Source organism: Dermacentor silvarum, chromosome 10, assembly GCF_013339745.2.
Source record: "Dermacentor silvarum isolate Dsil-2018 chromosome 10, BIME_Dsil_1.4, whole genome shotgun sequence".
NCBI lineage: Eukaryota > Metazoa > Arthropoda > Arachnida > Ixodida > Ixodidae > Dermacentor > Dermacentor silvarum.
In genome coordinates this window covers 24,233,416-24,256,319 of record NC_051163.1, presented here as the reverse complement: position 1 = coordinate 24,256,319, position 22,904 = coordinate 24,233,416, and the positions used below count along the sequence as shown (strand labels likewise).

General features: G+C 45.3%; 1 protein-coding gene across 2 annotated transcripts; it reads right to left on the bottom strand.

Moving 5' to 3' along the window:
- Nucleotides 1–1,923: 1,923 nt before the first annotated feature.
- LOC119466416 (uncharacterized) lies at nucleotides 1,924–22,840 on the bottom strand. 2 transcript variants are annotated; one of them, XM_037726929.2, is made up of 5 exons: nucleotides 22,598–22,840; nucleotides 19,428–21,303; nucleotides 14,997–15,169; nucleotides 14,093–14,139; nucleotides 1,924–4,583 (listed from the first exon to the last, which is right to left on the bottom strand). In XM_037726929.2, exons 2-5 carry the CDS (start codon nucleotides 21,266–21,268, stop codon nucleotides 4,455–4,457), a joined length of 2,190 nt encoding a protein of 729 aa, XP_037582857.1. In that variant the 5' UTR covers nucleotides 21,269–21,303; nucleotides 22,598–22,840; the 3' UTR covers nucleotides 1,924–4,454. The 2 variants fall into 2 exon arrangements, with proteins under 2 accessions (XP_037582857.1, XP_037582859.1); XM_037726931.2 differs by lacking the exon at nucleotides 14,093–14,139.
- Nucleotides 22,841–22,904: the final 64 nt, after the last annotated feature.

Genomic DNA, 22,904 nt, shown 5'->3' with positions numbered 1-22,904 from the left:
CAATATTGTACTGAAGTAGTCTGTCGACGATGACATGCTGCTTAAAGCAATAAAAAAGTTTAGCTATTTTGCTGCCGTTTGTTAATTAAACCACTTGGATAATTCAATCAAATCGGGCGGTCCCGCAAGGGACGAATTAACGACAGTCGGCTGCATAGCCAGTTCTTTTTTTTTTAATCTTTTTCGTGTTTATTTCTTGAGGAACATTAGGGGGCCGAGACAGTACCACGATTCCTTTTGCTCGATTCGTTTCCTTTGTCAACCACAAACAACCGGCCGCTCAATGCAGGCGGAGTGCAGCTCATACCGCTCATAATGTGCGAAAAGAAGAAGAATTGGAACAGAATTAATATTATCTCGGTATAGGAATCAATGGGAAGGCTAACAAGCACCGAAATCTCTACACACAGGAGCCTTAATTGCTTATCAGCTTCACACAACCGCCATGATTGGCAGTCCCGGACTGCTGCCCTCTCACCAACCGGTCGGCAGCCGCAGTGGGTTGGAATCAAACCAGCAGCTTTGTATTCGGCAGGAAAGGTTCAGTTTCAGCGAACCATTTTGTATCACACAAATTGCTACTAACAGTCAACGACCCATTTTCCCGACATGCCCGATAATTCGGACGCCTTCGCGGCACCGCCACGTACCCCATAGAGAATGTATAAGAACATATGAAATTTCGGACGCAATAACCCTTCGCCGCCCGATTTTCCGGACATTTTGCCGTGACCGCAGGTCCGAAACGCCATTACTCCAAGCTAGCACCGCTGCCATTTTGATTATCTCGCAACCTCGAACTGCCGCTCTCACGCGCCGATCCGATGGCTGCCGTAGCCACTACCGCGGAAAGCAACGCTATAGGCCTAGCTGGTTCGACGTTCGTTACCAAGCTTCCTGCTGTTCTGTGCCGCGTTTTTCATTGAAAGAACTCGCCTCTGTCAGCAATGGCGCCGAATCCACCTTTGCAACCCTCGCTGATGGCTTTGCTGCAATGCAGAAGTGCTACGCGGTGAAGCATACCAGGAGTGAAAAGGGCAACTGTCATGATACACAGTGTGCGTGTGTGCGCGTGTGTGTGCGTGTGTGTGTATTATATATATATCCCTTATTTTATAAATGCGTGCACCCACCGTCTCCTGTTATAGAGTACGAGCACCGATACCCCTAATAAGTGCAGGCCTTCAGAGCTATTTCGAACGTGCCACAGGCAATAAAAGAGATACATTCATTTTTTTTTCTGACTGCCCGATATTTCGGTCGTTTTTGGGGCCCCTAGGGAGTCCAAAAAGTCGGATGTTGACTGTATTGCATAAATTGGTAACTCAAGGTAAAATGGGTTCTGGCCTGCTTTCTTTCGCATTTCAAATCACGTTACTGGAACTATACGTCGGACCGAGAAAGCTTGGCACTTACTAGCAAAGCAGCAAAAACATCGCACATTTAACATGCCACACATGTACATGCAGCTGCATCGAGCATAGGTTAGCATATTCACACTCGCGCTTCAAAAGCATGAATGAGAGCATGTGCGAGTGACAAGGGGTGTGCCAGTTGAGCGTGAGTAGACACGAGTGAGTGTGGTGAGCTTGAGTGGAAGTGAAGTATGAACGTGAGTGGGTACTCATAAGCAGGCTTGGATAAAAACACAGCACGACTGAGACAAGACGAAACACAAAGCTACATCACAAGCGCTGATGTAGCCTTGTGTTTCTTCTTGTCTGAGTCGTGCTGCATTTTTATCCAAGTATGAAACAACTCGCACAAGTTAAAGTTTTACTGCATCGTAAGCAAAGTCCTTCAATAGCACACTAAGTGCGAGCAGACATGAGTAAGTGCCAGCAAGTGTGTGTAGATGCGAGTATGCATATTAGCGAGTGCCTATGGCATCGATCCTAATGCCACTTGAACACCGTAAATCTATGGCGACATGAAGGTTTCATCTTTATTTAACACACAACAGTTCAAATGTCATATAAGACAACACATGTCAACGCTTAAAAAAAAAACATGCAGACATTGGAACCTTACAATCTTGAGCACTTTGGAAATTCATTCTGGAAAAAAAAGACGACAACAAAAGTTGTACAATGTAGAAGTCTGTACAAATCTGAAATTAATGTAGAGCAAAAAAATCCATATACGTCGCAAGCCTATAACAACACCCCTTGTAGAAAAAGGAAACAAAAACAATAAAATCTTGGCGTTGTGTGAAAGCACATTTGGGAATTACGACTCAACATTCTGGCCTGCAAAACTGTCAATTCCCTCCTCATCGATTCCCGTTTTGGCACACGGAGTGGGGAGCATTGCCATGGAGTGTGTTTAACAAGCACACCAAAGGCCTGACCGCCTGCCAGCTAGACTGCTATCACGAATAAAATCTACAAGTGAGTACCAAAAAAAAAAAGGATGAACAGGATGGAACATGGTTCCACGCACGCCTGCTTCCACGTCGATCAACGTCACTCAATTCATTCACGGTAAGCTTGCAACTTCATCACTGGTGATAGCCAGCATCAAAAACTATGCGCTCACTATTGTTCAGCAGAGTATGACTTCACAACAAAAGAAAAAGAAATATGCTGAGTAATGCCAACTAATTTCGTCAAAATGAACTGCTGAGCTATCAAGTTTGGCAGAAAGTGCAAATGATGCAAGGGAACAGACCGGACAACAAAGAACCTTTTAAAACTTGCACGTTCTCGAACATCATTTGCAGGCCAATTTTAATAATTGCATAGGCAGTTCATTAGTAATTTTACCACACAGATAGCAGCCACTATTTTGTCAACTACGTGCTTAATACTGTTCAGCAGATTATAACTTTACAGGAAATTAAATATACCGAGTAATTTCGTCGAACGCTCAAAACGCATTGTTGAGTTAATTAGTTTGATGCAGGCTGCAAACAGTGTTAGACAAAAGGCTGGGCAGAAAGGACAGTGACCATAGAACCCTTAGAAACTTGCGTTCTATTACACCATTAGCAGCCAAATTTTAATAATTCCATAAGTGACTCACTATTACTGCTATACAGATGACAGGTACTACTGTAAACTACGTGCTCGGTTACATTTAGCACAGTATTACTTCACATAAGATACGCTTATACATATTATTGATACCGATTTTACCTGCTTGCAATTCCATCATGAATGGAAACCAATATTGTCACTGCGGGTTCATGTGCACATAAGAGAGCAAATTTTCACTGCAAACTGCAGCGAACATTTCACTCGTCTTATTAACAGTATATTTATAAACGAAAGCACCGAGAGCTGACGAACTTGTGACATATTCGCCTATCTACATCACACTGAAATATGCTGATTAATTTTTTCCGATTTCATCCTTTTTCCTACTTCATCTTTCCCATTTATCTAAATTTTGACACCAAGGACAGCCAGTATCTTGAAATACAACCTTGTGCATGTTCGGCGCAGAAATAGTTCATGTAAAATGTATTCATTCCTCTAACTCCTACAGTCATTTACTTGAAATGCCAAAGCAGCCAATAAAGTAAACTACACCCTTAAGCTGCCTGACACGACCTCAAACCCTAATACCCTTTATGACATACACTTATTTCATTCATTTGATAAAGAATTTATCTGCAATGAAAAAAAAAAAAAGCAATTAATATCGCAAGCTATGTGCTTCTCTGCCCAACTTCATGTGCACTGTGCTGTCCATAATTTGCCGCCTCCCATTAACAGCTTATGTGCAGTTCCAATCACGATGCTAGCAAATCCCGCGGACAATATCCTCATCTCTGTTGACACAGCAGCCAAAAAAGCTGCAATTAAGTTCACGCATTTGATGAAGAATTCATTTGCAATTACCCCGACGGTGATTATTGAGTAACACATGCTTTTAGTACAGAGCAGAGAACTACTTCACAGGAAACACTCTAATTATATGATTCACTGCTTGCACACGATTGAAACCGCAAGGGCTGTCTATCTTGAAAACTGCCCCACTCCCTCTAACCCTCCATGCACACTCGAAAACAACATGCACGTCCACATCAAACCGTGCAACTTCACGTGGAACACACTAATTTTAGCGGTTTCATGAACAGTTGCAGCTCCAACACTGAAGGCAGCCAATCATTCAAAAACAACGATCTTATCAGTGACAGAGTACTAGCTCTCGTAGAATTGTTAGCAGGCAAAAAAAAAAAAAAGGGCATGACCGGGATAACTACATCAGGAGTGAAACAGAAGAAAAAGAAAAGGAAGCAGGCCCATGGAACCAGGTTCCTCCTGTTTCTATGTCACACCACAAAATTCCCCCAAGGCACAACTAACCATGGCAACTACAAAAATCCTTTTCCCCCTTTTCAAGGCACAATGTGACGACAGTAATGTCCACGCTCGTCAAGCACTCGGGAGAGCACCGTTGTCATCTTGTTTTAAAGTCCTTCTCGTGTTAGAGTCTTCTCACGGAACTCAACGAACACTTCGTTCTGAAGTCTGCGTGCCCACGTCCCGAACCGCACCCTTCGCCAACCGGTCCTGTTGCTGCAGCGCATGAAGTTCTTCTGCCATGATTCTGGCAACACGACGAAGCACACTTTCCTAAAATAAGAAAAAGCAAAAAACAGAAAGACGGGTCTTCATTACGTCGCGTACACAAAGTGCTTACACAGTGAATGGCAAAAAAGCACAATGACAGGCCACGATGGAAACAAAAACATTGTGGCTTACTATCAGGAGTATTACAAGTGCAGTATTTTGCCACCTTGCTTTTCTTACATTGTGGTTTCTAGAGCATCAAAAAAAAAAAAAAAATGGTAGGGCTTAATGTCCTAAAACTGTATAAGTGGGTTATGAAGGATGTCCTAGAAAGAGAGGTCCGGACTGATTTTAGCCCCCAAGGTTCTTTAATGCACACCTAAATATATAAGTACACAAGCGTTTTTGAATTTAGCCCATCAAAATGCCATCACCACGGCTACAAATTGTACTCGGGGTGTTGTCGTCAGCAGCAGAATGCCTTAGCCACTTAGCTAATAAAATAAATTCTGGGGTTTTACGTGCTAAAACCACGACTGATTATGAGGCACGCATTAGTGGGGGACTCCAGATCAAGTTCGACCACCTGAGGTTATGTAACGTGGCCCCAATGCACGGGACACGGGCGTTCTTGCATTTTGCCCCCAATGAAATCCGAAATACGGCCAGGATTTCATCCCTACGACCTCGTGCTTAGCTGCGCAACACCATAGCCGCTAAGCCACCGTGGCAGGTCAGCCACTGAGCTACTGTACCGCGACAGATACTGCGCTGACAGACACCACTAATCGTAAGGCCATGAAACAAACTCGACGAAACAAGGGAGCCAACACAAAGCCATGCAGATCACATTTTCTCGCTTCGTTTCTGCAAATATGGTTATGTTCTGGCAAAGCAGAATAGAAAGTTTGGCTTTATGAAACGTTAGTAATGTCTCAACTTGAATGTGCACCATCGATTTCGGATCCTGACGTGCATTTTGGAATCCTTGCCATCGAAGCCACTGACAACCATGCAATGTGTTTTATTTGATCTAACAACAGTCGAACCCCATTATACCAAAGTTGCATCTGACACGAAACATCTTCGTCATATGCGATATTCGTTTAGCGTATATTGCTTACACTGATATTAGTGAGAAACATTCCAATAATTCATTATATCGAGGTTCAACTGTACTCGCACACAGCAAATGCCACTTCAATGAAATATAACTTCGAATTCACCTAGCCTGTGACCTTGCCATAAGATCTTACAACTCTCTCGTTAATCAAATCTATCACACAATCCTACTTTAGGCGGTTCTCCTTTGCTGTCACCATTGCACATTTCTTCCAGACACTCATCAGTTCGAGGCTGGGGTGCCCCCACACTGCCACACTAGTAGTCTTCATTTCAATTCTTCCCTTCCCTCAACAAGCATGAACTGGAATCACATTATTCTCACTTCCACCGCTTCTAGCATCAATGTCAATGCATTGAATAAAGCCCTTATTAACCCTTTTAGGGTCGAATTTTTTTGCCAAATGTGACCCCCCAGGGTCGATTTTTTTTATTGCTGATTTAAATTCTCCGAAAGAACCTATTTCGAAAAAATATGGTCGCAAATTTTTTTACAGTGACAGTAAAGTAAGGAAAAAATCGTTTGTGTTGTAAAATACACAATGTTTATTCATGAATAAGAAGATAAGCGCACTGAAAAATGGTTGTGCGCAGGTCCGGAAACCGAAACAAGTGAGAAGCCTTCGTCTTATCGCCAAGAAGGTGCGATAGAGCTTTTGTGGTCTCCAAAAAAGGAAACGCAAGAACGGCAGCATCGTTTGTGTATATACGCACCTGCCTGGGAACAGGTGTAATCGCGCTGCGATGGGCTGATAAACGATCGAGTAACAAGCGGTCACCCTTTGATAGATTTGAAACCAGATAGCCATCAGTTTAGCGCATGCAACAAGCGGGATCAGTCGCAGGAGAAAACCTGTAACTTGCCGCTGGTGCCGCGCGCGCGCGTGCCCGGATGCACAAGCGATAGCTGATGCGCCGTTGCCATAAAAAAAGAAGAAAACGGAGAGGCATTGGCGCAAGTAAAAAATTCCATGTGTTTTTGTCGAGTGGCAGCACACGCCAAGCGAAAGAAATGATTGAAAGAGGCGCGCTTTTTAAATGTACAAGTGATAACGTACATGTTTGTCATTGACCATTTTGAAGGTGTTCGCGGAGGACGTACATGTACGGCATTGACCCTGAAAGGGTTAACTCTTGCCAGCTGCTGGGAGACCTACTGCCCGTGGCATGCGGTGCGGGCCGACCTCTGGTGCGCACTCTTGGAACACCCAGATGTCAGAGTGGCCACGGCCAAGAACCCACATCCCCACTTAAGGGGTGCTAGGCTGAAGAGTCAACTTTTGAACTGCTGCACCAATTTTGATAAAGATTTCAGGAATGGTATATATCTTCTTGTCATTAGAATATGTTCTAGATTTCAGCACCCCAGCACGAACAGAAAAAGCTTACAGCTGTCATATTGAGCAATCACATGTGTCAGCTTAGCGAAAACTATCACTTCAAAAATAATGAAGCTATACTAATTGTTTGTGATTAGATACCTTCTAGATGGTTTAAGACGGTTTATAGTGCAGGATAAGGCCAGTCGCGTATTTTTTATGTCATTTCTGTAAAACTATCACCACTCTAAAAATGTGAATTTTTTTTGTTGTCATATGTCAGACATCTGACAATTTTTTGTGTTGGAAAATATTTAGGGATCTAAAATGTACCTCATCTTGTTCCTGACAAAATTTCAGTCTAGAAACCACCTTGAAAGCAGATTTTAGCGAAACAATTTGGAAATAATAGTTTTCCTAAAGGTTTTGTTCGGCCAAAAAGTGCAACCTGAAAAAAAAAAAAAAAAAAAAGCTCGAAGATTTCAGACCACGCAATTTTATCTAAAGACCAAAAATAATTATTCAAAGGGCCCTACTCCATAAGTTTGACCCTCCTCTTCAATTTGAACCTGCTCCGTGGCAATTGCTTCAAGTCATCTGTGCCTTTTTTCAGCTATGGAGCAGTTCAGCGTCCTTGTCTGCACTCATAGACAAGGGCACTGTCACAAAAGAGCGCTTAATCCAAGCATGCGCCGGGTGTCACGCAAGCCAGCGAAAGAACACGCCGGCCCCGCGACAACTTCAACAGAGGGGGAGAGCACATATGCCTCAAACAGCAACGCGAACAACGGCGCCGAAACGTCTAGAAGAGCCTCGATGAAGCGACATTAACCAGAGAGAGAGAGCACATGCGCGTGCCGAGACATCTTCTCACCCGGCGAGTCGAGAGATAACTACAGCATGAGCGCGCGCCAACAGCATGAGTCATCACCCCCCCCCCCCTTTACAACGCTTCGAAGGTACGAGAAAAGACTCGATGGTTCCTAAGCTTTGGACATGCTACGAGATCACGACTCCAATAGGAATGTTCGAGAACGCCTGTGGAAGTTATATAACCGCCGTGCGAGAATCATTCAGGGGAGTTCAGGAGTTCAGTCCGCATCGGTGAAGTTATGTAACGTGAAGGACCGAGCGTCTGCGGAAGAAGGGGATTCCCCTGCAAGCTAGTCGACGAGTTCATCGAGCGTCTGCATTTCCGGAAGAAGTTCTTTCTTCGAGATTTGCCCGAGCTACGCCCAGATCGTCCGACTCCAAGACCAACCAGCACGGTGAATACAATTGGCCACTTAGTGTTCCTATTTATTTTGTACTTTACGTGTTGGACTCTTAGTGCTTGTCGTTAATAATACCCATCTGATTTGTATTGTGTTGTGTCTAGCCTAAGTGTGCAAGTGTGTGTGCAACTGCCTTGTGTAAAGAATATATTTTGTTGTGATTTGACAACTCTGGGCTCTGACTCGGTCTTTGGACAGCAACCGGCATTCGCTGGCACACCAGAGGGCCCATTCTTAATTGTCCTTGCTTTCGTGGGATTATTTTCGGAAGCTGATAAGTCGGCTTTGGAATTTGGTCCGGCGTCTGCGCCTCGTCCACGGGGTTGGTGACAGGCGCCACAGCTAGAATTATGCCTTCCCTTTTTTTTTTACTTTGCGATCTGCTGTGCTCTCGATGGAAAGTCCATCATAATTAAAATGCAGGAAAAACAAACTTTCTAATGCAGGCATTCACTCAATGTTTAGTTTCTTGCCTGGTCTGTGGCAGCGTCTTGAATACAACGTTCATGGGAGCGCGCCACCATTACGAGAATAAAATTCATTTTCTTCTTTTCTACGAAGCAGACTGCAACAAAACTTGGTGAAGAGCTTCCCTATATGTCTAGGAATCCAAAATAAATAAAATTAGAAAACTCTTGTTTCTGGCGAGAATCACGATTTCAGCCCCGCATCTCCCCTTAAATTAATGTAACCCTACCAGACTGCTAAAATGTGTTTTGTTTTACGTACTACCTGCTCCATCCCGTAATGTCTTGGCACTGACACATAAATTAAATAGTTATTGGCAGCAAGAAACTGAAAATTTGTCACCATGGATGTACAGTGTAGACCGCTTATAACGTAAGTCGCCGGAGTCGCGAATATCTGCACTATAAGCGGTACCGCACTATAACCAAAACAACGATTTTCAAGCCCTGCACGTATGCAAAACGTGTAGACCAACAATGTAGACAAGCTTGTACTATCGCGCGCACATCGCAATTACATTTTCTGGCGAAAACATAATCGCGATGTAGCCGGTGCTCTTCAAGCTCGACAGCTTTGCACTGAGTCAAAACGAATTGTTTGCCGCAACCGCTGCAGAAAAAACCGTGTCTAATATTGACGCAATTATGAGCGGCGACTTTGCGGTGCAGAAGGCACGCGCCCGACGCACGCTCCGAGTCTGGACCAATTAACTACCATTCTCGATTAGCAACACCTACAGTCGAAACCGCGGTTGCCATCTATGCGATCGTGGATGACGACTACGCAGTTACGAAAGCCCGCGGCCAACGCGGTGTTATGCGCAGTGGTAAACGCAAGAATACAGGCTTTAAAGACACAAATATGTTAGAAGCATTCCGGCGTTGCTGTCATTCACGTACGTTTTCAACTGATGGCTGTGGTGATGTGGACTCCGCCGCTTCGTTTCAGTTGGACGCTAGCGCCGTTCTTGCTCTTTTGCGTCGCAAATTTACGGTGCTTCTCGAGCTCCAAAAGTAGTCCGAATTAATCGACGTGCGGCCAAATAAGTCCGAATTAACGAGAGTTTGATTGCATTGAATAATGCACACGCCGGCTGAGAGCACGCACCTTGTTGAGAAGCGTGCTCGCTGACGCCCTTGTCGGCGAGATTTGCCCGCGGAAGCCGCATTATAATCGGTATTTCGTCTCACGCGGCTGCACTGTAAGCGGTGTGCGTATACATGGAGTGCTATGGGAAAATGAACGGGAGTCTGAAAAGACCGTACTATATTCGGTCCTGCACTATAAACGGTGACGTTATAAGTGGTCTATACTGTACCATGTCCTAAAAGTGCTGTGACAACATCCAGAAAGGTCTTAAATGCCAGCCTGCTTTTGAGTCCATGTCTTGCCTGCATACTGTCACCACCATGTGACAATACATTGGGGAGTAGCAAAGCAACAAATAGCTTTCAATATTGAGATGGTCTCTTTTCATAGCATTCCAAGCTAGTTCCCTTCATGTTAGCCTGACTCACCAACATTTTTGAATAATTTCTTTCTCTTTAGAAAGAGCTCATTAAGAAGTTAATCGCCAGCATGCAAAGACACTGAACCCAGTCAGAAGACGACGTAAGGTGTGAAAGGGAAGTCTGCCATTGACTGTATTCAAATTAACTCCTGTAAATTATGTAAATGCACTTGTCACATAGCCGTGGAACAAAATGTACGTACACGCCTTGGAATGACACAGGCAAAAACCAATGTTTATTATCAACTGCAGGGTGTTCACATGGTTCCAAACGTGCAAAAGATAAACCATGGTTTCACCATCGACTCCGTTCATTATTACGAAACATTAGAAAAATCTATCAGCAGAATAAAACTAAGAAATCGGATAATCATCACGTACATTTAGTTGAGTTGAAATGTAGCTTTAGGGAGCTCGCTGGAACTGCTAAACGCAGATACTTTGCGAACTTGGGGCAGAGGTTAGTGGACGATCCTAAGGAATTTTGGAAATATGTTAAGAGAAACGGTAAGGATGACACTTCTGTTCCACCCTTGCACTGGTCCGACAGAATTGTTAATGATGACTCAAGTAAGGTCAAAATTTTTGTTAATTACTTTTGATCAGTATTTCATTCTACTCAAACATTAGTGGGGCTAATAGTGTGGATTTTCCGGTAAGACAGCAATTTATGGCTGTATCACGTCTCATCTTGATAACAATAACCTTCTTCATCCTAGTCACCATGGGTTTCGGCAGGGTTTTTCGTGTGCGACACAATTGGTTGCATTCACTCATAAGCTAGTCTCAGCAGTCGACAAGAAACAAATCGTTGACTGTATATTTCTGGATTTCAATAAAGCTTTTGACGTCGTTACGCATAGTCAACTGATCGCTGAACTTTGACGTTACACATTTGATGACAAAGTTATCGCATGGATTGCTGAGTATCTTCGCTCAAGACAGACGTCTGTGGCTCCCAACGGATGTTCCTCTGAATATGTTTCTGTGACTTCTGACGTACCCCAGGGATCAGTTTAAGGTTTACTTTTATTTTTGTTGTTCATTAATGACATCACTTAGGGCATTACATCATCATTTCGAATGTTTGCAGATGACTGTATAGCATACCTGCCACCCTCAAGACTTTCAAATTCGTAAACTCCTGACCTGGGGGGGGGGAGCACGGGAATTCTGCCGAGGAGTACGACTTCACAAACACACTTGGAAGTACTGATGGAGTCTAGTACTGACGAGGCTTTGAGCACGCCATCACACTTTATAGGCGCTACGGCTACGAAACACCGGAGTACCGGAGTCGCACTGCGCCCGATGCAGCAGCACATCACACAAAAAAAAAGTGAGGCCCACAAAACAGGTCATACTCGAGAAAAAAGCCTCGCGAAGGTGACAGGCGAGACGACAAGCCACAGCCTCTGATATAGAAACTGTGCCTGCCGCATCCACCTGAAATCGCCGTCGTCTCTGGGGACGACGGCGACGTAACGACAACCAGTGACGTCCGACGACCTGATGACGAAGGCAACGTCACAGAGTGAAAAATGTCCTTACTCTGCAGACAATACAGGTTACGGCGCACACCCCCATCTCTATGCACCCCTATGTAAGTGGCGCCCCCGCCCACCAGCAACGGTGTGACTTTAATAGGAATTTTAAAAAATAATTTCGCGAATATAACCACTTTTCCGTAAAAATTGAGCCGACATTCGTAAAACCGTCAGACGGGTCCAAATTCGTACATTTTACGGAAAATTCGGAAGAGTTGGCAGGTATGGTATAGTATATAGGGTCATCAACAGCGAATCTAACTAACAAGCAATACAACACGATTTGCATTTGATTGCCACATGGTGTGAAAAATGGAAAGTGTCGCTGAATGTGAAAAAAAGTGTCCACATCACCTTTACCAGGAAGCCCTCATACAACAACAATCAATACACTACAAATAATGCTACTCTTTCACAAGTGACAGAATATAAATAGGTGTATTTTTTACTGCTGATCTAAGGTGGAACAGACATGTTACTCATGTTAGCAACAAGGCTGCTGGAGCATTGGGTTTTTTGAAATGCAACTTTAGTAGTCTGCCACAGAAACTTGGGGAGCAGCTGTACTTCACACATGTCCGCAGTACACTGGAGTATGCGTGTGTTTCCTGGGATCCATATAGTACAAGTACAGAACTTGTAGATAAACTAGAAAAAGTGCAGAACAGGGCAGTTCGGTTTGTCCTTGGAAATTATGACAGGATGCTTGCAATTTGCAAGACAGAAAGCAAAAATAGCATTAAATTGGCATCTCCTTGAACACCGTCGTCGAAGTCTCAGATTAAAATTTCTTCACTAACATATACTACTCTAAAACGGGGATAGCTAGGGAATTGCATTTTCAGCCACCCACATATGCTTCTAAAAAGCGAGATCACAAATTAAAAATATGTGAGATTGCTTTTAAGAGTGACGCTTTCCGCTACTCTTTCTTTTTCAGTTTTAGTTTATTATTCTAGAAATACAGTGAATGGGTTACAGATAATATACAGACGAGGGCCCCAAAGTCAAAGACTGCAACGGGACTGCAATACTCTACCACCTGACACTGTCTGTATTTGTTCAAATGATGATTTCTTCCATGCTTTATGAATGTAATTTTGCGTGTTTGTTTATGTGAGTTGTACCCTCCCTGCTGTAAGGCCTGAATGGCGAAGCAGGTACTCAATAAATAAATTTAAAAAAAGAATACTCGAGCAAAGAGGAAATGGAAAGGGGACAGAACGAGGTAGAAAGAAAACTTCAGTGTCAGACTGCAGAATTGCATGCCAAAGCACAATGCATGTTTATCATAAAAGAAACGCTCAGTTCGGATCCTCCAGCACCAGTAAGGGCAGCCTTTCCTGCTTTTAGAGTGCAGCTCTTATGCGAGCGTCGGCGTCCAACCTCGTAACCGAGTGAACGAGCACAGTGAAAGATCAGAGCGAACGCGGAGCGCAGCTGGGGATGAAAAAAAGCCACGAGAGCGAAGAGAGCACTAGGAGGAGGGTATGGCAAAACTGTGAGAAGAAAAGCTTAGTGCCGCGCACAAGGGGCTTTGCGGCGACAATGGCTACAAGATGGCGCCAAAGTAGCGCACGTCGTGTGTATGGAAACAAAGCGCTGCATGAGCGGAGGTTGTCTGCGGCAGCTGCTGTGAATCATGCCCACGCGTCACCAACATGCTTCCTCTCGCGATCTCCCAATAAGTGAGGCAGTCATGCCACACTTAGCTATGTTTGCAATGTGCCACACGAGACAGATTGTCCGCGCCAGCGAATATATCGCGAAATGAAAACACGTATACAGCTGGGTTCAAATTTCGCATTAGGGAGTATCATAATCATCGGTGAACTTGTTTTCCTAAGGTGAAATGTTGGCACTTTCTTTGTACACAAGGAACAGATGGCCCAGCAAATGACGGAAGACTGTTCGTCACAAATCCTACCAAATTATAGGGTGCATCATCCCAAAGCAATACACTAGCTACGATAGACATCATAGTGGGGAGCTACAAGCGAATTTGGAGCTACAACCATTTGTAGTTCTTACACATGCCTAACCTGAGTACACATGCATTTTATTGCACTTGCCCCGGATCGAATGTGGCTGTGGCCAGTGTGGCGGCCAATAAACAAACCCGCGACTTTCAGCTCGCAAGCAGAGCACTATAACCACTAAGCCCGTAGGCCACTGATACAAGCAGACCACCGTTCGCACTTTCACTAGCATGCCAAAAGTTCACCAAAAGTTCACTGACTCGGTTTGTAGGCAAGGGTACCTCTACCAAGATGTACCAGAAAAGGATCGCAACTAAGCGCTGGGAAGGTTTAAATCAATATTTAGTACTTACGCTTATGTCGTTGGAAAAGAGTGCGCTGGTTGCCAGAGGATTTCCAACTGCAATTATTTGAAGACAGGTAATTTGTTACTCAGCCTTGTGACAAGGACACTCAGCCCTAATCATTAGATATTAAAAACCATAAGAGAACCATTTTGTGCACACCAATTGGGCTGCCAACCAGTCAATGAATGTGCATGTCATGTGGACATAAATACAGAGAATAGAAAGGTAATGTTTCACGACTTTATTCAGACTAACAATGCCCTGGCAGAAAACCTGGACATCAAAGAAAAGAGAAGAGACAAACATGGTGCTCACTTTCAACTGGTTTATTCTTTTCAAAATAGATCCTTTTTATACTATCGACTGAGAAAAAAAAATGTCACAATTAAAAAGTACTAAGCATTAAAAATGAAAAAATAAGACGCTATGCGAACAAATCTGCAGGAAAGCAGCAAAATTTCAACACGATACGCATGCTGCGTTATGCCACTTCCGCCGTGTCAAGTTTAAAAGACGAGTTGAAAGTCAGCGGCGTATTTGTCCCTTCTCTTCTCTGGTGTCAAGTTTTACATTCGAGCTGTTAGTCTAAAATATGTCCAACGAGCTAGCCAAAACCTGCACCTGATTCCACAACTAAAGTGAACAGGATGGACTATAACATTCAAGACTATCATAGTCCATTCCAGCTGCGGACGCAAAAGCCAGATCTGAGAACTCTGAAATGCACACACCTCAACCGCAGCTTCATTTGGATTCCGCCCCCACTAGAATGCAGCCTTCATCACGAGAAATCGAGCATGCAACTACATGCCGGACAACGCCACAGCGCAGCCTCTACGCCACCTGCGGCAATGACAGAGTATCCGTACTTCACTACAGATGGTTGAGGGCTAAATTTTGTTGAGCTCACCACAGATGCCATTAGGCATAGCATGGTCCCCGTGAATGCTCCCCGATGGTGATGACGGCGATGCTTCGCTGGACGTCGGTGCAAAAGATGGCGGACTGTGGTGACTTCTTCGCCGGCGTGAGTTGATGTCCGATACACTTGGGTGCGCCGATACGTGGTGGCCCGCCTCCTGCCTATTCGGACAGAAGACATTGCAGTCATTAAGACAGTTTATCATCTGCAATAAAGCAGCAGAAGCGATACTGAAATATTGATCCTTTGTGCCACAAACAATGCTTCAGGGCAGACTTACACAAGGTACAGTTTCATGCACCTAGATAAGAATTGAACTAGGCAGCCTCCCTCCGTGTTATTACTGAAATCCGGACAGGACAGTTTACAAGACAGGGCAGATAGCACGCTTCTCTTTAAACTATGTCCCGAGAGCACACAATTTGCAGGATACGTATGCACTCTGTCAATGATTTACCTTTAGGGGCACCATGCACAAAACTAGCAGGCAATGTACCGTTTTGTAGATCAGTGACTTTTTCAGCGACTTTGCTGTTAGTGATAATACCGATTTCGCCTGCTTAAAACTTTTGTTTTAATAAGCTCGCCCGAAGAAGCTACCCCTCTTGTGCCCTTCCCCATCACAGGACTTCCAAGGGTATGGTTGGGGACCAACGAGCAAAAGTTTTTCGTGAACAGGATTTATTCTTTGTAAAAACTTGAAACATTTGAAAAAAATTTTAGAACAAGTCTGAACTTGCAAACTTTGTGCAAGATTTGTGAGAGTTGGCTGGTATGACTATAGCAGAGGGCTCCAGGTTAACTTCAACCATACGGGGCTTCTTCATCGTGTGCTTAAAACACTGTACACGAGCCACTTTGGCATTCCCACCCAATCCCAATACATCTAAGAGTCAAACGCACGACCTCCTACTCGTCAGAACACCACAGCCACTGAGCAACAGGGCGAACACAGTCTGTTATACAAAACTACACCATAAATCCTACTTGTAACAAATTGCTTAAAGAAACAGAAAATTGCACTCGCTACAAGGCCATAATTTTATGCCCCCTCGAAACAACCATTCAAGGTTATCAATGGTGTTCAGATTAAACATTGGATGCATGAATATAATGCAAGGTTTTTTTTTTTTTTGTCAGAGTGCATTAATTATGTCTTGTCAACCAGCCCCCCCCCACCCCTCCCCCTGACGATCACACTCATACAAGATAACTTGCTCATAAGCTAGTTGGTCGATTCTTTCTGCGAAGCTATTCTAGCACAAATAAAACAGATTAAAAAGTGGTGTTCTGTCTTGTCTTTCTTGTGTCTGTTTTATTTATGCCCCCCCCCTACGATGGCTTCACCAAGAATCCCATTCACTGTTCACCAGACCACTAATACCCTTCCTCACTGCATGTCGCCAGGCAATGAGAATATGCAGACTCAGCTTGCTAACATTTCTTGTCACACGAACTTAGCTGTAAAACTCCGCTGAATTTGGTGCTTAAAGGCCAACTACAACGAAATTTCACCTTTACTGCATTAGTTATAGAACGAGTAATATCTATACCATTGAAGCAATCTCGGCAAAGCTAAGGGGCTGTCAATTGTCTCATTTTCTTATTAACAAGCTTTAAAATAGTACCTACACTGACAATGTGGGCATCTGGTGCTTAGATGTGACACAAACCCCAGAACATGGCCTCCGAGATTCTCAGATCGCCACAGGCACCGCGAAATCTCAGAGGTAATGCCCAGGCTGCTGCTGCCGTTATGCAGTTCTGTGCCCCCGACATTTTTTTTTTTTACATATTTTAAATGAACACGCACATTGCATACAGCGTACTGTTACAATCACCTTTCGCAAAAATGATAGGGCTACGCTGCACACGGAAACCACACATAAAACAATCCTGCACTCCTCTCCACAGGCTTTTCCAGTCCCCTCAGCATGTTGCCAGACCTCAGCGGGCTGGCTGAAGGGCAATTATGACATGAAGTAAAGCTACTCTACATGCTCCCTATGGGAGCAGAGTTGCACGAAGGTCTGCAATCTTGTGCTAAAATGAACCAAGGTGGTAAGGGAAAGCCACATGTCACAATCACAGGAGGCCAAAGTCGACGCAACAACGATCATGGTCGACCTGCGCTACTCTTGTGGTCTACCCACCTTATCTGGGAGCACTCGAGGAGCATTTTATTAAGAACTTAACACGTATGAGCTGAGGCAGTCAGTCCATTTCTTCTGAACGAATAGAAATATCCCGTTGCATGTGCAGAGATATCGCCTAGTGTTGGATCCTTCATGGTGCACAGCGTGGTAGCGCCATCTGTCGAAACACGTACCAATCAACAGCCCTGAACAAGTTCAAGATATGAAGAAAAACAGCTGTTTATCATGCAATTTTTGCAGAGAAAAAGAAAAACAATACACTAATTTTGGAAGCGGTCATCTGGAAGTTGGCATCAAGGAAAGCGCCGAACTGTGGTGCTGCTGGCATTCCAACTTTGTATGTGTCCTAGTGGCAGCTTCCCCACACTGTACGGCTGCTTTCTGAACAGGTGACAACGCTCGGCGAATGGCAGCACAAGAGGCACATGGAAAACATACATGCAACTCTGGCTCCCTACGGGAGCCTCATACAGCAACTCTAGTATGAACCGTGTTGTGTTTGCACCATGATAAACCCACTTAGGCCTCAAGATCAAAAGGCCGGGAGGAAATAATAAAAAGGATTCTACAATAGAAGTCGGGTTGACGAGACACTTGCTTTCCCTTCAATGTTCACTGCAAAAATCCCCAATGGCACTGCCCATGGCATTCCTCTCTAGCGTTGCCTTGCCCACAAGTACAGCGGGCAAGCGGGGAGGACGGACTACTTAGTGTCATCATGGCACCAGCAGGGCTGCAGCACATGCGCTCTGAACTCAGTGAAATCTGTCCATTTGTTCACAAGTTAAGTAGTTGTGACACTGCTATGCCACTGTTCGCTCTGGTGCAGCAAACTGGTGCAGCAACCAGGTTGCTGTAAGTGAGTGGTGCTTTGTGGGCTCCCCTGCAAAATATTTTTTTTTTCTTTTTTTCTTTTGTGACAAGAAGCTCTCAAATAAGTGAGGGTTGGCTCAAAGAGGGAGTATTGCAAGTGGGCTTAAACAGAGTAGGCGTGTTTGTGCAAAGGTTACAGCTAGTGCCCGACCTTAGGGGCGACTTAAGCTCAATCCGCACGACCTTCCGCACGCACGCGGATGTGCAGCAAACTGCATATGTCGCACACATGTGCACAAATTTCAGTCTATGTCACTCATGAGGACCAAGCGTAAATTAAAATCTGTGCACCTGTGTGCAACCTGTGCAGTTTCTCCCCATGTCTGCAGAAGGCAATGCAGAGTGGGCGCAAGTCGTCTCTTAGACCTGGTCCCCATAGACATCATACACCTCGTCTCATTACAGCACCGGCGTCTGAAAGGAGAGAGAGCATTTCCTCAACGTTTCCCCTCAAAAATTGGACGCCGACGACATCCAGAGCGTAAGCTAGTGTTGTCAATACAGCGTTTCTGAGGAGAAACTAGCAAAGAAACACTCTCTCTTGAAGAACGCAAGTTCAGTGACGGGATGATGATGCTTGTATGAATCAGGCCTTGGCATTGCAGCGTGAATGTGTGAGGTCACGGGGAACCTGCAAAATTAACGTGCCTGTGATCACAGACCCCAAAAGAGTTATTTGCAGAAACCAAGGGTTCCAAGGAACCCAGCCTCGCAACTTCCACTCTACAACAGTGCACTACTGGCAACATATTTCGACTTTTCTGCCTCAAAACAAGTAAGTACCTTAGGAGTTGCAAACTGAATTCATGCAAACATTAACGGATGTTCACAAGCCAGTTTTGTCACAGTCACAAACTTTAGCCTAGAAGGGCTTCTTGCTGGGCTGTTTGGCATATTACAGTAAAGTTGAGGTCTTTATTTTGTGCTTTGCAATTCGCCCAAAGCACAAATGTCAATGTTGTCAACAACCTGTTCAAAGCATGAAACTACATTGCATTTATGCATATCTGACGCATAGCTATGTGTAAAAAATATGTTTAAAAAATGTCTTGGTGCCCAGTTTAAAGCCTGTGAAACCATCCGCAAGCAGTTTATCTGTGCCCTCAGCATTAAACAACTAAATTATGGGTTCGACACAAAGAACCTCTAGGCTATAACAGACTAGTGTGGGGAGCATAGCAAGCATGTGTTGATGCATTCAGTCCCATCGAATACGGCTGAGAATCGAACCTCAGACCTTGTCCTCGGCAGCCATAGCCCCTGAGACACCGTGGCAGGTGCTCTAAGCATTGCTACATCATCAGTGATGCTAAAGTAAGTGACGATATTCCACCTACAGACAAAGCACCTAGAGAAACAGCCAAAAGACACACAAGGCACACCAACTCACAATTCCCGCTGAAAGTCGTCAAACAAGGGCCCACGGTGACGAATGGGGAGGACCTTGATCTTCAGCCGACGAGAGAACTCCTCCGCACTCATCTGAATGACACCCTCGGGCCGCAACCCTTGCCACACCAGGTCACACCGCACCTCTTCGTGCGGTCCGTTGCTTCCCACCATGAAATCCAGCGCCACCGCATCTCCTTTGCCAAGCACTTGGCACAGTCCCTTTGTACACAGCACCCCATCACGGTAAAAAACACTACTGAGGAACTCCACCTTCATCGACTCCACGGAACATGCTTGGTCTTGGACCTCGACAGTAGCACTATAGTCAGTGACACTTATCACAAAACCAGTAGCACCTCGAAAGATGACGATGGATGGCTCAACTGCCTGGGGGACCTGGCTAAAGCCGTCATCCTTGTGAAAGTCATCGAACAAATGTTTGGGGTCCTTTGACATTGGCAACAGATCAGGGCTAACGGGACCCTGTAAGTACTGCTTCAGCCCGTCAACTATTGTGTGTGAAGAAGCACAAGGTAGCCTCGAGCCAGCACCTAAAATTTCATCCTCCGTCTCACTGTCAGTGTCGGCAGCCAGTCGCTCCTGTATCAGGTCCATGATGTCCGACTCATCATCTGAGAGGAAGACCTCATTACCGCTTTCATCAGTGGAATCGAGGACATCTTCCTTAGGCCCAAACTCACTCAGCCAAACTGTTGTCGCTTGCCACTTGACCTTCTCGGAAGGTTTCTGGCTCGGCTTGGCTTCAAAATGCACTCGGTCATTGATGGCAAACACATCGGGCAGGCTCTTGATGGTGTCACGCGGAGGCATCACTACGTTGTTAAGATGAAAGAAGGCACGGTCTCGGTAGTTAGTACCAAACTTGATGAAACCAAATTCGGGTTTGACCATTTGTATCAGTCCGTCTCGCTTGATGATGGTGCCTGGAGCGATTTCACTGCCTTCAGTCTCACTTCCAGAATTGCACGGAGGCACATTTTGTATGTTGTGTATGGTCGTCACCACCCACTTGGCCCTCGCGGTCGTGTTTTTGTTGAGGTCGGCATCGAAACGAATTTTGTCCCCAACAGCCAGAACTTCTGGCAGTGCGGGCACAGCTGTCCCAAGATACCTTTCTATTTCGGCCGCGTGAAAAAATGCACATTCCTGTTCCTTTTCCAATTTGATAAAACCAAACTCATCTTTCAGGGTCTCTATGGCACCAATTCTGTTCACAAGCGGTGTAAACACTGTAGCCTGTGGTGCTGGTGATGACGACGAATCGGACGGCGAAGCTGCGCTTCCACCCTTAATACGCGATACTCGGCTAGCGCGAAACTTTGCCTCACAGTCATTGGGACCCACCTCGGCATCAAGAACAACACCATCACCGAGCTGGAGGCCAGACGAAAGTAAACTCGAATGCTGTCCATTTTCAAACGAGCGCAGGCTGAAGTAGACGCTTGTGCTAATTGGATGCTGCACGGAAATGAAACCATAAGTCTTGAACAGCCGATACACTTTTCCTTTCGCACCCGTTAACGTGGTGGTTTCGTCGTCACTACCCCCAGCAGACGACGACGTTCCTGCCTGTTTGCTGGAAGCCTTCGAAGTCGAGACGTGCACCTGATCGTGGTTGCGGATTATGAAGATATCGGGGAACTGTTCGAGCACCCTGCGAATAGAATCAACATTGCCACCATACTTCATGCGAATCTCGGCGGGAAGCTGTGACAGGTGGCCAGTCAGCTTCTGGATGGAGATGCCTGGGTGCGACTCGACCCGCTTCCGGAGAAACTCCTTGAGCGTCTCGCGTGACTTGCTGCTTCCGTTGAGCATGGTTGGCCAAGGTGTCTGTAGCACACTTTAATGTGCTGAAAAGGAAGACGACATTGCGTCAGACCAATGCAAAATAGCTGTCTTTTTTTTGTTTTTCCAAGTGGCAGATCAGTGGAACATCAGCCAACCAATGAAATGAATAAACCTTTATTGAAACATGTACAAGAAACTGAAATAAAAGACCTTGCTGAATATTGAAAAAAAAAAAAAAAAAGATTGCGCGAGGTTAACAAGGCACTGAAAATGAGGAAGCAAGCATTGAAAAATCATCTGAAGTATTACACACGTAGCACGACATACCAAAGGGCACAAACACCGCATTACGGACAGTATTGAGTATAAGTTTATCTTCTTTCTCCCTTCGTGTGTTGGACGCTTGTTGCTTCAGCTCAGCAATCACTGCGATGCCCCCTAGCTTGGTTATAAATTACCCGTGGTTACACGTGCAACCAAACACGCGCCGGTGTCAGCTTTCCAACATCGAGAGACGCAGACCGCCCAGACGAACTCATTATGTGTTCAAATAAGTACACGAGTGATCGCACAACGTTCCTGTGTGTTACAGAAGAGGGCTTGTTTCAAGCAACCACTTTTTTTTTTTGCACACCCTACGACCAAACGACGCACTTCTTTCCCCTATTTTCACATCGTTTTGGCGAGCTTATAAGAAACTCATTAGTGATTAACGCTGTCGTTTCGGCTAGTTAGGAGAGCATGCTGCGCTTGTTTAACGGAGAGCGACTTACCCGGGTAATGACGCCAGGCGACCAGAATAAGGTACACTGGCATCGAATTTTCACAGTTCAAGACAAAGTTCAGGCAAACAAATTGTCGCAAAATCTAGTTCGTCCAGGCAGGACGCGTTCTATAAGCACGACTGAAAAAAATAAAGTAGAACGTCACGAACGACGTTGAAAACAACACGGCATACGCTGGTAGGTTACGTAAGGCTGGAACGCGATTTGTGCCGATCGGCGACGAGCAAAGCCGATCAACGGCAAACGCTTTCTTCTAAAGCTGTGCGCAAGCCACCACGAAACATACGGCTCGCTTCGCAAAAGAGGAACCAATTTGAATTTACGCGGCCCACCACGCATCAGAGACGTAAGCCTGAATGCAACAAGTGGCCGTTCGTTCGCCTGTTGTGGTTTCTGCCGAGGCAAATTTTCTACTCGCCGGAGGGGGCAACATAAACGGTATCGCGAGTGGCCGAAATATCTCGACGCGAGAGATCGGTACAGCCCGCAACGTGCAGGGCACGGCAGCGGGCGATACGAGCACGCAGCACAGATAAGGCGCTGCGTAGCATTCGTTCGAGTGCGTGCTTACCTGCGCGATGGGCGCCAGCCGAAGTAGTCATGGGGGGGCCCTCGAGCGCCCACGTGTTACGAATATTTTTCTTCGTGGACACGTGTCCCACGCGGAATCGGCGACCACGACGGACTGGCCCGAGATGCCACAAGTGTTCGCTACAACTTTCTACAACCGCAAGATAATGCAAATTATCTTGCCGGGCCTTGAACCCATCGCCAGGCGGATATGTCCGCTTACGCGTGTAATTTCCGCCGGCGCATTGATCGGTCGATTCCGCCAGGTTGCCTACACACTTCCGGTGCGAACGGTTCTGGTTTGGCTA

Coding starts and splice junctions, on each gene's coding strand:
- LOC119466416 (XM_037726929.2), bottom strand. CDS start 21,268: ATGCTCAACGGAAGCAGCAAGTCACGCGAGACGCTCAAGGAGTTTCTC. Junction 15,170..19,427: donor GACGACTTTCAGCGGGAATT/GTGAGTTGGTGT, acceptor CTGTCCGAATAG/GCAGGAGGCGGGCCACCACG. Junction 14,140..14,996: donor TATGCCTAATGGCATCTGTG/GTGAGCTCAACA, acceptor AAATAATTGCAG/TTGGAAATCCTCTGGCAACC.